This window comes from Coregonus clupeaformis, unplaced genomic scaffold (genome assembly GCF_020615455.1).
Source record: "Coregonus clupeaformis isolate EN_2021a unplaced genomic scaffold, ASM2061545v1 scaf2856, whole genome shotgun sequence".
In the NCBI taxonomy this organism is placed as follows: Eukaryota; Metazoa; Chordata; class Actinopteri; order Salmoniformes; family Salmonidae; genus Coregonus; species Coregonus clupeaformis.
In genome coordinates, this window is record NW_025536310.1 from 46316 (window position 1) to 59429 (window position 13114).

A 13114-nucleotide genomic window follows, 5' to 3' on the forward strand; every position below is an offset into this window, starting at 1 on the left:
GCTGTCTGTCTGTCTCACAGCTCCCCAGTCAGGCAGTGTTGCTGTCTGTCTGTCTCACAGCTCCCCAGTCAGGCAGTGTTGCTGTCTGTCTGTCTCACAGCTCCCCAGTCAGGCAGTGTTGCTGTCTGTCTGTCTGTCTCACAGCTCCCCAGTCAGGCAGTGTTGCTGTCTGTCTGTCTCACAGCTCCCCAGTCAGGCAGTGTTGCTGTCTGTCTGTCTCACAGCTCCCCAGTCAGGCAGTGTTGCTGTCTGTCTGTCTGTCTCACAGCTCCCCAGTCAGGCAGTGTTGCTGTCTGTCTGTCTCACAGCTCCCCAGTCAGGCAGTGTTGCTGTCTGTCTGTCTCACAGCTCCCCAGTCAGGCAGTGTTGCTGTCTGTCTGTCTCACAGCTCCCCAGTCAGGCAGTGTTGCTGTCTGTCTGTCTGTCTCACAGCTCCCCAGTCAGGCAGTGTTGCTGTCTGTCTGTCTCACAGCTCCCCAGTCAGGCAGTGTTGCTGTCTGTCTGTCTGTCTCACAGCTCCCCAGTCAGGCAGTGTTGCTGTCTGTCTGTCTGTCTCACAGCTCCCCAGTCAGGCAGTGTTGGCTGTCTGTCTGTCTCACAGCTCCCCAGTCAGGCAGTGTTGCTGTCTGTCTGTCTGTCTCACAGCTCCCCAGTCAGGCAGTGTTGCTGTCTGCCTGTCTCACAGCTCCCCAGTCAGGCAGTGTTGCTGTCTGTCTGTCTCACAGCTCCCCAGTCAGGCAGTGTTGCTGTCTGTCTGTCTGTCTCACAGCTCCCCAGTCAGGCAGTGTTGCTGTCTGTCTGTCTCACAGCTCCCCAGTCAGGCAGTGTTGCTGTCTGTCTGTCTCACAGCTCCCCAGTCAGGCAGTGTTGCTGTCTGTCTGTCTCACAGCTCCCCAGTCAGGCAGTGTTGCTGTCTGCCTGTCTCACAGCTCCCCAGTCAGGCAGTGTTGCTGTCTGTCTGTCTGTCTCACAGCTCCCCAGTCAGGCAGTGTTGCTGTCTGTCTGTCTCACAGCTCCCCAGTCAGGCAGTGTTGCTGTCTGTCTGTCTCACAGCTCCCCAGTCAGGCAGTGTTGCTGTCTGTCTGTCTGTCTCACAGCTCCCCAGTCAGGCAGTGTTGCTGTCTGTCTCACAGCTCCCCAGTCAGGCAGTGTTGCGCGAAGTGGGCGGCAGGTAGCTTAGTGGTTAAGAGCGTTGTGCCAGTAACCGAAAGGTCGCTGGTTCTAATCCCCAAGTCGACTAGGTGAAAAATCTGTCGATGTGCCCTTGAGCAAGGCACTTAACCCTAATTGCTCCTGTAAGTCGCTCTGGATAAGAGCATCTGCTAAATGACTAAAATGTAAAATATAAGTGTATCACTGTAAATTAGACGGAATTTGACATTTTTTAATAATAATAGTTCAACATTTGCTTTATGAGTAGTGCGTGACCCTAGCGTGGCAGCACATACTGTACATTCTAAGTGATTTCAAATGGGTCTTTCTCTATTCTGAATGTTTTATACTGTTCAATTCAAACCAAAATCATTTTTCATCAATGTCTGCATTTCCTGCACTCATTTGAGATCATTTCCACACTGCCACGTAGGGCAGCATGATATGGCCAAACAACACTGCCACGTAAGGCTGCACGATATGGCCAAACAACACTGCCACGTAAGGCTGCACGATATGGCCAAACAACACTGCCACGTAAGGCTGCACGATATGGCCAAACAACACTGCCACGTAAGGCTGCACGATATGGCCAAACAACACTGCCACGTAGGGCTGCAACGATATGGCCAAACAACACTGCCACGTAAGGCTGCACGATATGGCCAAACAACACTGCCACGTAAGGCTGCACGATATGGCCAAACAACACTGCCACGTAAGGCTGCACGATATGGCCAAACAACACTGCCACGTAGGGCTGCACGATATGGCCAAACAACACTGCCACGTAAGGCTGCACGATATGGCCAAACAACACTGCCACGTAGGGCTGCACGATATGGCCAAACAACACTGCCACGTAAGGCTGCACGATATGGCCAAACAACACTGCCACGTAAGGCTGCACGATATGGCCAAACAACACTGCCACGTAGGGCTGCACGATATGGCCAAACAACACTGCCACGTAAGGCTGCACGATATGGCCAAACAACACTGCCACGTAAGGCTGCACGATATGGCCAAACAACACTGCCACGTAAGGCTGCACGATATGGCCAAACAACACTGCCACGTAAGGCTGCACGATATGGCCAAACAACACTGCCACGTAAGGCTGCACGATATGGCCAAACAACACTGCCACGTAAGGCTGCACGATATGGCCAAACAACACTGCCACGTAGGGCTGCACGATATGGCCAAACAACACTGCCACGTAAGGCTGCACAATATGGCCAAACAATCTAGGCCTTATTTTTAACCAAATGTTGAAATTGCAATTTGACTTGTGATTTAGAGCAGAACACTTGGTAAACTGTTGGAATCACGGAAATATAATGATTATTCAAATTCTATAGTTAGAATATAATAGTGGGCACTTTGAATACAGTGTTGACATGACAACCAATGAAAATGCCAGGGAGGAGTTAGTGTGCCAGGGTAGGAACCAAAGTGTTGACAAGTGTTTCCTAGGGGACTCTATAATCTTTGGCTACATTGAATGTTCTCTCTTAGCTACTTCATGTAGCCAACATATTCTTGCTTTGTGTTTTCCTCTTTGATTTAGAAGATAGTGTGCAGATGTAGTTCTCCACCATCCCTGCTATTATCAGCCTGTATAGCTGGTTACATTGGCTCTGACTCAGTACATGTATTGGCTAGTTAGCGATTAGCATTAGCGGCTAACAAGATTTAGGCACAACTTACTAAGAAAACACAAACTAGCTGTTTACAGATGTAAGAACCACAAACAAAAAGTCAAATTATAGAATGCTAGTGGATTTATATTAAGAAGCAAAGTGAAAACAACATTGTTGTCATCAACATTGTTTTATGTGCTGCATTGACCAGAGTCTCATGGTAGAGGAACCACCATGTGCTGCATTGACCATGTAGAGTCTCATGGTAGAGGAACCACTGCATTGACCATGTAGAGTCTCATGGTAGAGGAAGCACCATGTGCTGCATTGACCATGTAGAGTCTCATGGTAGAGGAACCACCATGTGCTGCATTGACCATGTAGAGTCTCATGGTAGAGGAACCACCATGTGCTGCATTGACCATGTAGAGTCTCATGGTAGAGGAACCACCATGTGCTGCATTGACCATGTAGAGACTCATGGTAGAGGAACCACCATGTGCTGCATTGACCATGTAGAGTCTCATGGTAGAGGAAACACATGTGCGTCATTGACCATGTAGTCTCATGGTAGAGGAACCACTGCATTGACCATGTAGAGTCTCATGGTAGAGGAACCATTGCATTGACCATGTAAAGTCTCATGGTAGAGGAACCACCATGTGCTGCATTGACCATGCAGAGACTGAACGCAAGAGTCTCATGCTAGAGAGTTTCCAGCAGACCACCATAGTCCCTGTGCCTAAGGACTCTAAGATAACCTGCCTAAATGACTACCGACCCGTAGCACTGACGTCTGTAGCCATGAAGTGCTTTGAAAGGCTGGTCATGGCTCACATCAACACCATTATCCCAGAAACCCTAGACCCACTCCAATTTGCATACCGCCCCAACAGATCATGCTATCTCTATTGCACTCCACACTGCCCTTTCCCACCTGGACAAGAGGAACACCTACGTGAGAATGCTATTCATTGAATAGAGCTCAGCGTTCAACAACATAGTGCCCTCAAATCTCATAACTAAGCTAAGGATCCTGGGACTAAACACCTTCCTCTGCAACTGGATCCTGGACTTCCTGACGGTCCGCCCCCAGGTGGTAAGGGTAGGTAACAACACATCTGCCACACTGATCCTCAACACGGGGGCCCCTCAGGGGTGCGTGCTCAGTCCCCTCCTGTACTCTCTGTTCACCCATGACTGCATGGCCAGACACGACTCCAACACCATCATTAAGTTTGCCGACGACACAACAGTGGTAGGCCTGATCACCGACAACGATGAGACAGCCTATAGGGAGGAGGTCCGAGACCTGGCCGTGTGGTGCCAGGATAACAACCTCTCCCTCAACGTGACCAAGACAAAGGAGATGATTGTGGACTACAGGAAAAAAAAGAGGACTGAGCACGCCCCCATTCTCATCGACGGGGCTGTAGTGGAACAGGTTGAGAGCTTCAAGTTCCTTGGTGTCCACATCACCAACGAACTACCATGGTCCAAACACACCAAGACAGTCGTGAAGAGGGCACGACAAAGCCTATTCCCCCTCAGGAGACTGAAAAGATTTGGCATGGGTCCTCAGATCCTCAAAAAGTTATACAGCTGCACCATCGAGAGCATCCTGACTGGTTGCATCACCACCTGGTATGGCAACTGCTCGGCCTCCGACCGCAAGGCACTACAGAGGGTAGTGCGTATGGCCCAGTACATCACTGGGGCCAAGCTTCCTGCCATCCAGGACCTCTATACCAGGCGGTGTCAGAGGAAGGCCCTCAAAATTGTCAAAGACTCCAGCCACCCTAGTCATAGACTGTTCTCTCTGCTACCGCACGGCAAGCGGTACCGGAGTGCCAAGTCTAGGTCCAAAAGACTTCTCAACAGCTTCTACCCCCAAGCCATAAGACTCCTGAACAGCTAATCATGGCTACCCGGACTATTTGCACTGCCCCCCCACCCCATCTTTTTACGCTGCTGCTACTCTGTTAATTATTTATGCATAGTCACTTTAACTCTACCCACATGTACATATTACCTCAAACCTAGCTGGTGCCCCCGCACATTGACTCTGCACCTGTACCCCCTGTATATATAGCCTCCCTACTGTCACTTTATTTTACTTCTGCTCTTTTTTTCTCAACACTTTTTTCTTGTTGTTTTATTCTACTTTTTTATTTAAAATAAATGCACTGTTGGTTAAGGGCTGTAAGTAAGCAGTTCACTGTAATGTCTGCACCTGTTGTATTCAGTGCATGTGGCCAATAACATTTGATTTGATTTGAACAACAAATGTGCACCTTGAGTGACAGGGGGCGGGGTCTGTGTGGAAGCTGCATGGAGAGAGAGGACTCAAGTAGCTAAGGAAACTATAAAAATGGATGTTACCCACAGCGTATCACATTTAACAAACCAAACATTCAAATACCGTTCTAGAAGGTAAAGTAAAAACCCAAACCGGTCCGTGCATCAATACCGGTATATGGTAAAATACGGTACACCGCCCAGCCCCATACTGTGGAGCCCCGAGCACCCGCCAACATGGCTGGTAAAACAGACAACTTAGTATTGCCTAAATCTACCCACATTTGGCAGGTGTTAATTTTAGGCCCTGATCCTGGTGGTAACAGAACCTGGTTCATATGGACAGAATCAGATCTAATCCAAAAGGAGTCATTTCAAGAGAAGTGTAGGAAACCAAAGCATTGCCAGATGAGTGACTGGATCTTACAGCGAAGCTTCATCATGTTTAAAAACATCAACTACAGTACTGACCTGCGCCGCTCCTCTCTCCATTTAGAGATCTCCTCTTCAGTGTCCAGCTTGATTCTCTTTGCTCCTGGGGCATGGTTCTATAGGAGATGGTACAGGAGGAGTTAGGGTAATGTATGTTTTATACAGGAGGAGTTAGGGTAATGTATGTTCTATACAGGAGGAGTTAGGGTAATGTATGTTCTATACAGGAGGAGTTAGGGTAATGTATGTTCTATACAGGAGGAGTTAGGGTAATGTATGTTCTATACAGGAGGAGTCAGGTTAATGTATGTTTTATACAGGAGGAGTCAGGTTAATGTATGTTTTATACAGGAGGAGTTAGGGTAATGTATGTTTTATACAGGAGGAGTCAGGTTAATGTATGTTTTATACAGGAGGAGTCAGGTTAATGTATGTTTTATACAGGAGGAGTCAGGTTAATGTATGTTTTATACAGGAGGAGTCAGGTTAATGTATGTTTTATACAGGAGGAGTCAGGTTAATGTATGTTTTATACAGGAGGAGTCAGGTTAATGTATGTTTTATACAGGAGGAGTCAGGTTAATGTATGTTTTATACAGGAGGAGTCAGGTTAATGTATGTTTTATACAGGAGGAGTCAGGTTAATGTATGTTTTATACAGGAGGAGTCAGGTTAATGTATGTTTTATACAGGAGGAGTTAGGTTAATGTATGTTTTATACAGGAGGAGTTAGGGTAATGTATGTTTTATACAGGAGGAGTCAGGGTAATGTATGATTCTATCCAGATGAAGAGGGGGTCTATGGTCTAGGTTCATTATGACTCTATACAGATGAAGAGGGGGTCTATGGTCTAGGTTCATTATGACTCTATACAGATGAAGAGGGGGTCTATGGTCTAGGTTCATTATGACTCTATACAGATGAAGAGGGGGTCTATGGTCTAGGTTCATTATGACTCTATACAGATGAAGAGGGGGTCTATGGTCTAGGTTCATTATGACTCTATACAGATGAAGAGGGGGGTCTATGGTCTAGGTTCATTATGACTCTATACAGATGAAGAGGGGGTCTATGGTCTAGGTTCATTATGACTCTATACAGATGAAGAGGGGGTCAGGTTAGGGTTAATGGGGGTTAGGGTTAATGGGGGTCAGGTTAGGGTTAATGGGGGTCAGGTTAGGGGTTAATGGGGGTTAGGGTTAATGGGGGTCAGGTTAGGGTTAATGGGGGTTAGGGTTAATGGGGGTTAGGGTTAATGGGGGTTACTACTTACATTCTTCCAGTGAATGTTGACCAGCTTCTCATGAGCAGTGAAGCTGCAGTCTTCAACCGAGCACTAGAAAACAGAAGTCTCTTTTACTAAAGGAAGACTAACACAATGCTTTGCCTGTTTTACTAAAGGTAGACCAACACAATGCTTTGCCTGTTTTACTAAAGGTAGACTAACACAATGCTTTGCCTGTTTTACTAAAGGTAGACCAACACAATGCTTTGCCTGTTTTACTAAAGGTAGACCAACACAATGCTTTGCCTGTTTTACTAAAGGTAGACCAACACAATGCTTTGCCTGTTTTACTAAAGGTAGACTAACACAATGCTTTGCCTGTTTTACTAAAGGTAGACCAACACAATGCTTTGCCTGTTTTACTAAAGGTAGACCAACACAATGCTTTGCCTGTTTTACTAAAGGTAGACCAACACAATGCTTTGCCTGTTTTACTAAAGGTAGACTAACACAATGCTTTGCCTGTTTTACTAAAGGTAGACCAACACAATGCTTTGCCTGTTTTACTAAAGGTAGACCAACACAATGCTTTGCCTGTTTTACTAAAGGTAGACTAACACAATGCTTTGCCTGTTTTACTAAAGGTAGACTAACACAATGCTTTGCCTGTTTTACTAAAGGTAGACTAACACAATGCTTTGCCTGTTTTACTAAAGGTAGACCAACACAATGCTTTGCCTGTTTTACTAAAGGTAGACTAACACAATGCTTTGCCTGCTGGCTCCCCTTCCTCTGCGGAAGCATAGTTCCCGCTCAGCCCAGTCAAAACTGTTCGCTGCTCTGGCACCCCAATGGTGGAACAAGCTCCCTCACGACGCCAGGACAGCGGAGTCACTCACCACCTTCCGGAGACATTTGAAACCCCACCTCTTTAAGGAATACCTGGGATAGGATAGAGGAATCCTTCTACCCCCCCCCAATTGTAAAGTGGTTATCCCACTGGCTATAGGGTGAACGCACCAATTTGTGAGTCGCTCTGGCTAAGAGCGTCTGCTAAATGACGTTAATGTGCCCTTGAGCAAGGCACTTAACCCTAATTGCTCCTGTAAGTCGCTCTGGATAAGAGCGTCTGCTAAATGACTAAAATGTAAATGTAAAATGTACTAAAGGTAGACCAACACAATGCTTTGCCTGTTTTACTAAAGGTAGACCAACACAATGCTTTGCCTGTTTTACTAAAGGTAGACCAACACAATGCTTTGCCTGTTTTACTAAAGGTAGACTAACACAATGCTTTGCCTGTTTTACTAAAGGTAGACTAACACAATGCTTTGCCTGTTTTACTAAAGGTAGACTAACACAATGCTTTGCCTGTTTTACTAAAGGTAGACTAACACAATGCTTTGCCTGTTTTACTAAAGGTAGACTAACACAATGCTTTGCCTGTTTTACTAAAGGTAGACTAACACAATGCTTTGCCTGTTTTACTAAAGGTAGACTAACACAATGCTTTTGCCTGTTTTACTAAAGGTAGACCAACACAATGCTTTGCCTGTTTTACTAAAGGTAGACTAACACAATGCTTTGCCTGTTTTACTAAAGGTAGACTAACACAATGCTTTGCCTGTTTTACTAAAGGTAGACTAACACAATGCTTTGCCTGTTTTACTAAAGGTAGACCAACACAATGCTTTGCCTGTTTTACTAAAGGTAGACCAACACAATGCTTTGCCTGTTTTACTAAAGGTAGACTAACACAATGCTTTGCCTGTTTTACTAAAGGTAGACCAACACAATGCTTTGCCTGTTTTACTAAAGGTAGACTAACACAATGCTTTGCCTGTTTTACTAAAGGTAGACTAACACAATGCTTTGCCTGTTTTACTAAAGGTAGACCAACACAATGCTTTGCCTGTTTTACTAAAGGTAGACTAACACAATGCTTTGCCTGTTTTACTAAAGGTAGACCAACACAATGCTTTGCCTGTTTTACTAAAGGTAGACTAACACAATGCTTTGCCTGTTTTACTAAAGGTAGACTAACACAATGCTTTGCCTGTTTTACTAAAGGTAGACCAACACAATGCTTTGCCTGTTTTACTAAAGGTAGACCAACACAATGCTTTGCCTGTTTTACTAAAGGTAGACTAACACAATGCTTTGCCTGTTTTACTAAAGGTAGACTAACACAATGCTTTGCCTGTTTTACTAAAGGTAGACTAACACAATGCTTTGCCTGTTTTACTAAAGGTAGACCAACAATGGAAACTTGGAACCCTGATGACCTAGTATGATGTCATCACGTTCAGTTCATCACCTCAGAATCATTCGATCATGAGAATCCGTTACCTTGACATGTTGAGAGACGTGTTCGTCGTACTTGTCTTGGTTTTTGAAGCCTCTGTCACACGGGTCACAGAAATGTGAAAAAACTGGCTCTTTTTTATTTTTCTGCTGGAAAGAAAAACATTTGAACCATTACAGTCAAATCAGTCTCCCTATTGGAGTGTTACACTGTAAGACAGGGCTGGACAACTGATGGGAGCAGGGGCCACAAAGAAACACAACTCATCATGAGGGGCTATAGAGGGTCTGTGTAGCTACATCCATACACCCCCACACAGCTTGCGAGCAAAACATTTTAGCGGCCCCCTCATGACAGGAGAAAAAAAATGTACGTTTTAAAGTTCATTTCCTGCAATTCTGCCCATTTTGCCCTGGGGCGCAGAGAATTCTGCCCATTTTGCCCTGGGGCGGAGAGAATTCTGCCCATTTTGCCCTGGGGCGGAGAGAATTCTGCAATTTTTCACTAATTTCATCCAATTCTATTCATTTTGCGATAGGGTGGAGGCGAATGCTTGCAGTTTTTAATATGATAACTGATGATCAATGGGCCCCACCCTGGTCGGAAATTCAACCATGCTTTAAATAGCTGGCCGCTAGACTGACCAATCTAAGACAATGTAGCTGACGCCAGTCTCCAGACCTTAATCCCATAGAAAATCTGTGGAGGGAGCTGAAGGTTCGAGTTGCCAAACGTCAGCCTCGAAACCTTAATTACTTGGAGAAGATCTGCAAAGAGGAGTGGGACAAAATCCCTCCTGAGATGTGTGCAAACCTGTTGGCCAACTACAAGAAACGTCTGACCTCTGTGATTGCCAACAAGGGTTTTGCCACCAAGTACTAAGTCATGTTTTGCAGAGGGGTCAAATACTTATTTCCCTCATTAAAATGCAAATCAATGTATAACATTTTTTACATGCATTTTTCTGGATTTTTGTTGTTATTCAGTCTCTCACTGTTCAAATAAACCTACCATTAAAATTATAGACTGATCATGTCGTTGTCAGTGGGCAAATGTACAAAATCAGCAGGGGGTCAAATACTTTTTCCCCTCACTGTACCTGCCGCCCCATCTTCCTGTTTATGCTGTATGTTCAGGTAACTGCCAAAATAAAGGAAACAGCAACACAGTGTCTTAAAGGGAAACGTCACCACTTCATATTCATCATCTGCAGCAGCACCCCAACACAGTGTCTTAAAGGGAAATGTCACCACTTCATATTCATCATCTGCAGCAACACCCCAACACAGTGTCTTAAAGGGAAACGTCACCACTTCATATTCATCATCTGCAGCAACACCCCAACACAGTGTCTTAAAGGGAAACGTCACCACTTCATATTCATCATCTGCAGCAACACCCCAACACAGTGTCTTAAAGGGAAACGTCACCACTTCATATTCATCATCTGCAGCAGCACCCCAACACAGTGTCTTAAAGGGAAACGTCACCACTTCATATTCATCATCTGCAGCAGCACCTCAACACAGTGTCTTAAAGGGAAACGTCACCACTTCATATTCATCATCTGCAGCTGCATCTCAACACAGTGTCTTAAAGGGAAATGTCACCACTTCATATTCATCATCTGCAGCAGCACCTCAACACAGTGTCTTAAAGGGAAATGTCACCACTTCATATTCATCATCTGCAGCAGCACCTCAACACAGTGTCTTAAAGGGAAACGTCACCACTTCATATTCATCATCTGCAGCAACACCCCAACACAGTGTCTTAAAGGGAAACGTCACCACTTCATATTCATCATCTGCAGCAACACCCCAACATGTGAAAATGGAGCGTTTCTATGTTTTGGAGTAAAACAGAGGAAGATAAGTGTTTCCAATGACATCATCATTAATAGACAATTAGTAGGCAAGGCCTCATAATTGGTTAAAATCAAAACGATGTACACCGATGTCGTCATTGGAAACACCCATCTTCCTCAATCTGTTTTACTAAAAAAACATAGAAACGCACCATTTTCTCATTGTTGATGTTGGGGTGGTGCTGGAGATGATGAATAGGAAGTAACATTTTTCCATTCCCTTTAATTGGGCGTTGGGCCACCAGTGGTCAGAACTGCTTCAAGGCACCTTGGGACAGATTCTACAAGTGTCTGGAACTCTGTTGGAGGGAGGCAACACCATTGTTCCATGAGAAACTCCATCGTTTGGTGTTTTGTTGATGGAAAACAAAATGGATGTGGGTACGAAGACCCACGAGCCACTGGGACCCTCATGATGACTTCCTTTTTTTGTGGCTGCCATCCCCATCAAAGTTGCCCATGTGTTGATGAAGGCGTAGAAGGGGAGGAGCCTAAGGGGAGGAGCCTAAGGGGAGGAGCCTAAGGGGAGGAGCCTAAGGGGAGGAGCCTAAGGGGAGGAGCCTAAGGGGAGGAGACTAAGGGGAGGAGACTGGTTAAAGAAGGATTTTTAAGCCTTGAGACATGGATTGTGTATGTGTGCCATTCAGAGGGTGAATGGGCAAGACAAAATATTTAACTGTAGTTGAACGGGGTATGGTAGTCGGTGCCAGGCTTGTGTCAAGAACTGCAACGCTGCTGGGTTTTTCACGCTCAACAGTTTCCTGTCTGTATCAAGAATGGTCCACCACCCAAAGAACATCCATCCAACTTGACAACTGTGGGAAGCATTGAGTCAACATGGGCCAGCATCCCTGTGGAACGCTTTCGACACCTTGTAGAGTCCATGCCCTGACAAATTGAGGCTGTTCTGAGGGCAAAGAGGGGGTGCAATTCAATATTAGAAAGGAGTTGTTCATGTTTTGTACACTCAGTGTTTCCATGACTTTGGCAGTTCCCTGTAGATATATCAGAGACCTGGCTTTTAGTTTGATAGTGGATGTACTACCTTTTTCCACTGGTTGTTGGGAGGACCATAGTCCTGCCTTCCGCTTCCATGTCCACGATGGAAGTTCCGGCCTGTGGGTCAACGGTCAATACGACAATATTACGACATGTAGCCTACAGCTGGGTTCAGTTCAGTCATCACCAATCTGACACTTCTGTTCTGATAATGATGCAGGAGAAGTGCTTTCAAGTCAAGTTTAGTCAGACCTAGCCCTGAACCAGCATCTCCTCTGCCCAGATATTGGTTCAACCTAGCCCAAATTATAGACCTCCATTATAATGGGCCACGCTTAGTCGGCCCTACCCCACTAAATTGCGTCATGGGAGTTTCCTTCAACAGACCTGATTTGGTAACAGTAGTCCACCAGGGGCTCTCAGCCAGGCCGCTACTAGTACCAGAACTCTCCTTGTTAGTATTAGTATAGTACTCACCATATGAGCCTCTGGGTCGACCGGGTTCGGGGCCGCCGTTCCAGTGTTCTCCCTGGCCGTTGTAGCTCCACGGCTCGGATGGCGGCTCGTACCAGTTCCACATACTGGGCTGGAAGTTGCTAGGAGGCGGATGGAACGTTGGCGGTCTCACCATCGAACCTGGAGGAGAGCCAAAGTTCGGCGGAGGGTAGCTTCCAAAATCATTCATGATGTAGGTGGCGCCTCTTCTTCAACGTTGTGTCGGTTCAATTCGTTTGTATAAATGTTTGTCTAGCTACGACCACGGAGGTATAATAAGAACGGCTACGACACGTGTATTTTTATGCTCGAGTTGCCGCGTTCACGTGCTAGTCGGAACTAGAAAACTCTGAAATGTCCGACTTTCTATGTAAGTACTGGTTGTAGTTATATACACGTGCCGCTTTCAACCAGTCATCAAGTCGGACATTTCAGAATTTCCTACTTCCGACTAGAACGTGAACGCGACAAGTTTAGATGCGCAAAGCGTGTTCGCCAGACTGAACGTCATATCCGTTAGTTTACACCAACCAAAACGATTTAGTTTCCATCCAACAACGATTTAGGCACAATGAAAATGTACCATAACTCATGTAGTTTATGAAAACTAACTCATGTAGAATTATATCTGCCCTATGTACATAGTCATTGAACACTGGTCACTTTAATAAGGTTCACATACTGTTTTACCCAC

At 45.6% G+C, this 13114-nt stretch overlaps 1 protein-coding gene across 2 annotated transcripts in view; it reads right to left on the bottom strand.

The window, feature by feature from the left end:
* nufip1 (nuclear FMR1 interacting protein 1) overlaps positions 1-12888 on the bottom strand; it is a 33702-nt gene extending 20814 nt beyond the window's left edge. Inside the window, exons 1-5 of one of the 2 annotated variants that reach the window (XM_041873861.2) lie at positions 12403-12888; positions 11972-12042; positions 9104-9205; positions 6803-6865; positions 5568-5644 (exon numbers count right to left, since the gene is read on the bottom strand). In XM_041873861.2, the coding sequence (XP_041729795.2) occupies positions 5568-5644; positions 6803-6865; positions 9104-9205; positions 11972-12042; positions 12403-12610 (521 nt within the window). In that variant the 5' untranslated portion in view covers positions 12611-12888. Of the gene's footprint in view, positions 1-5567; positions 5645-6802; positions 6866-9103; positions 9209-11971; positions 12043-12402 lie in introns of both variants that reach the window. The other variant, XM_041873860.2, reaches the window with a different exon arrangement.
* Between the last annotated feature and the right edge of the window lie 226 nt (positions 12889-13114).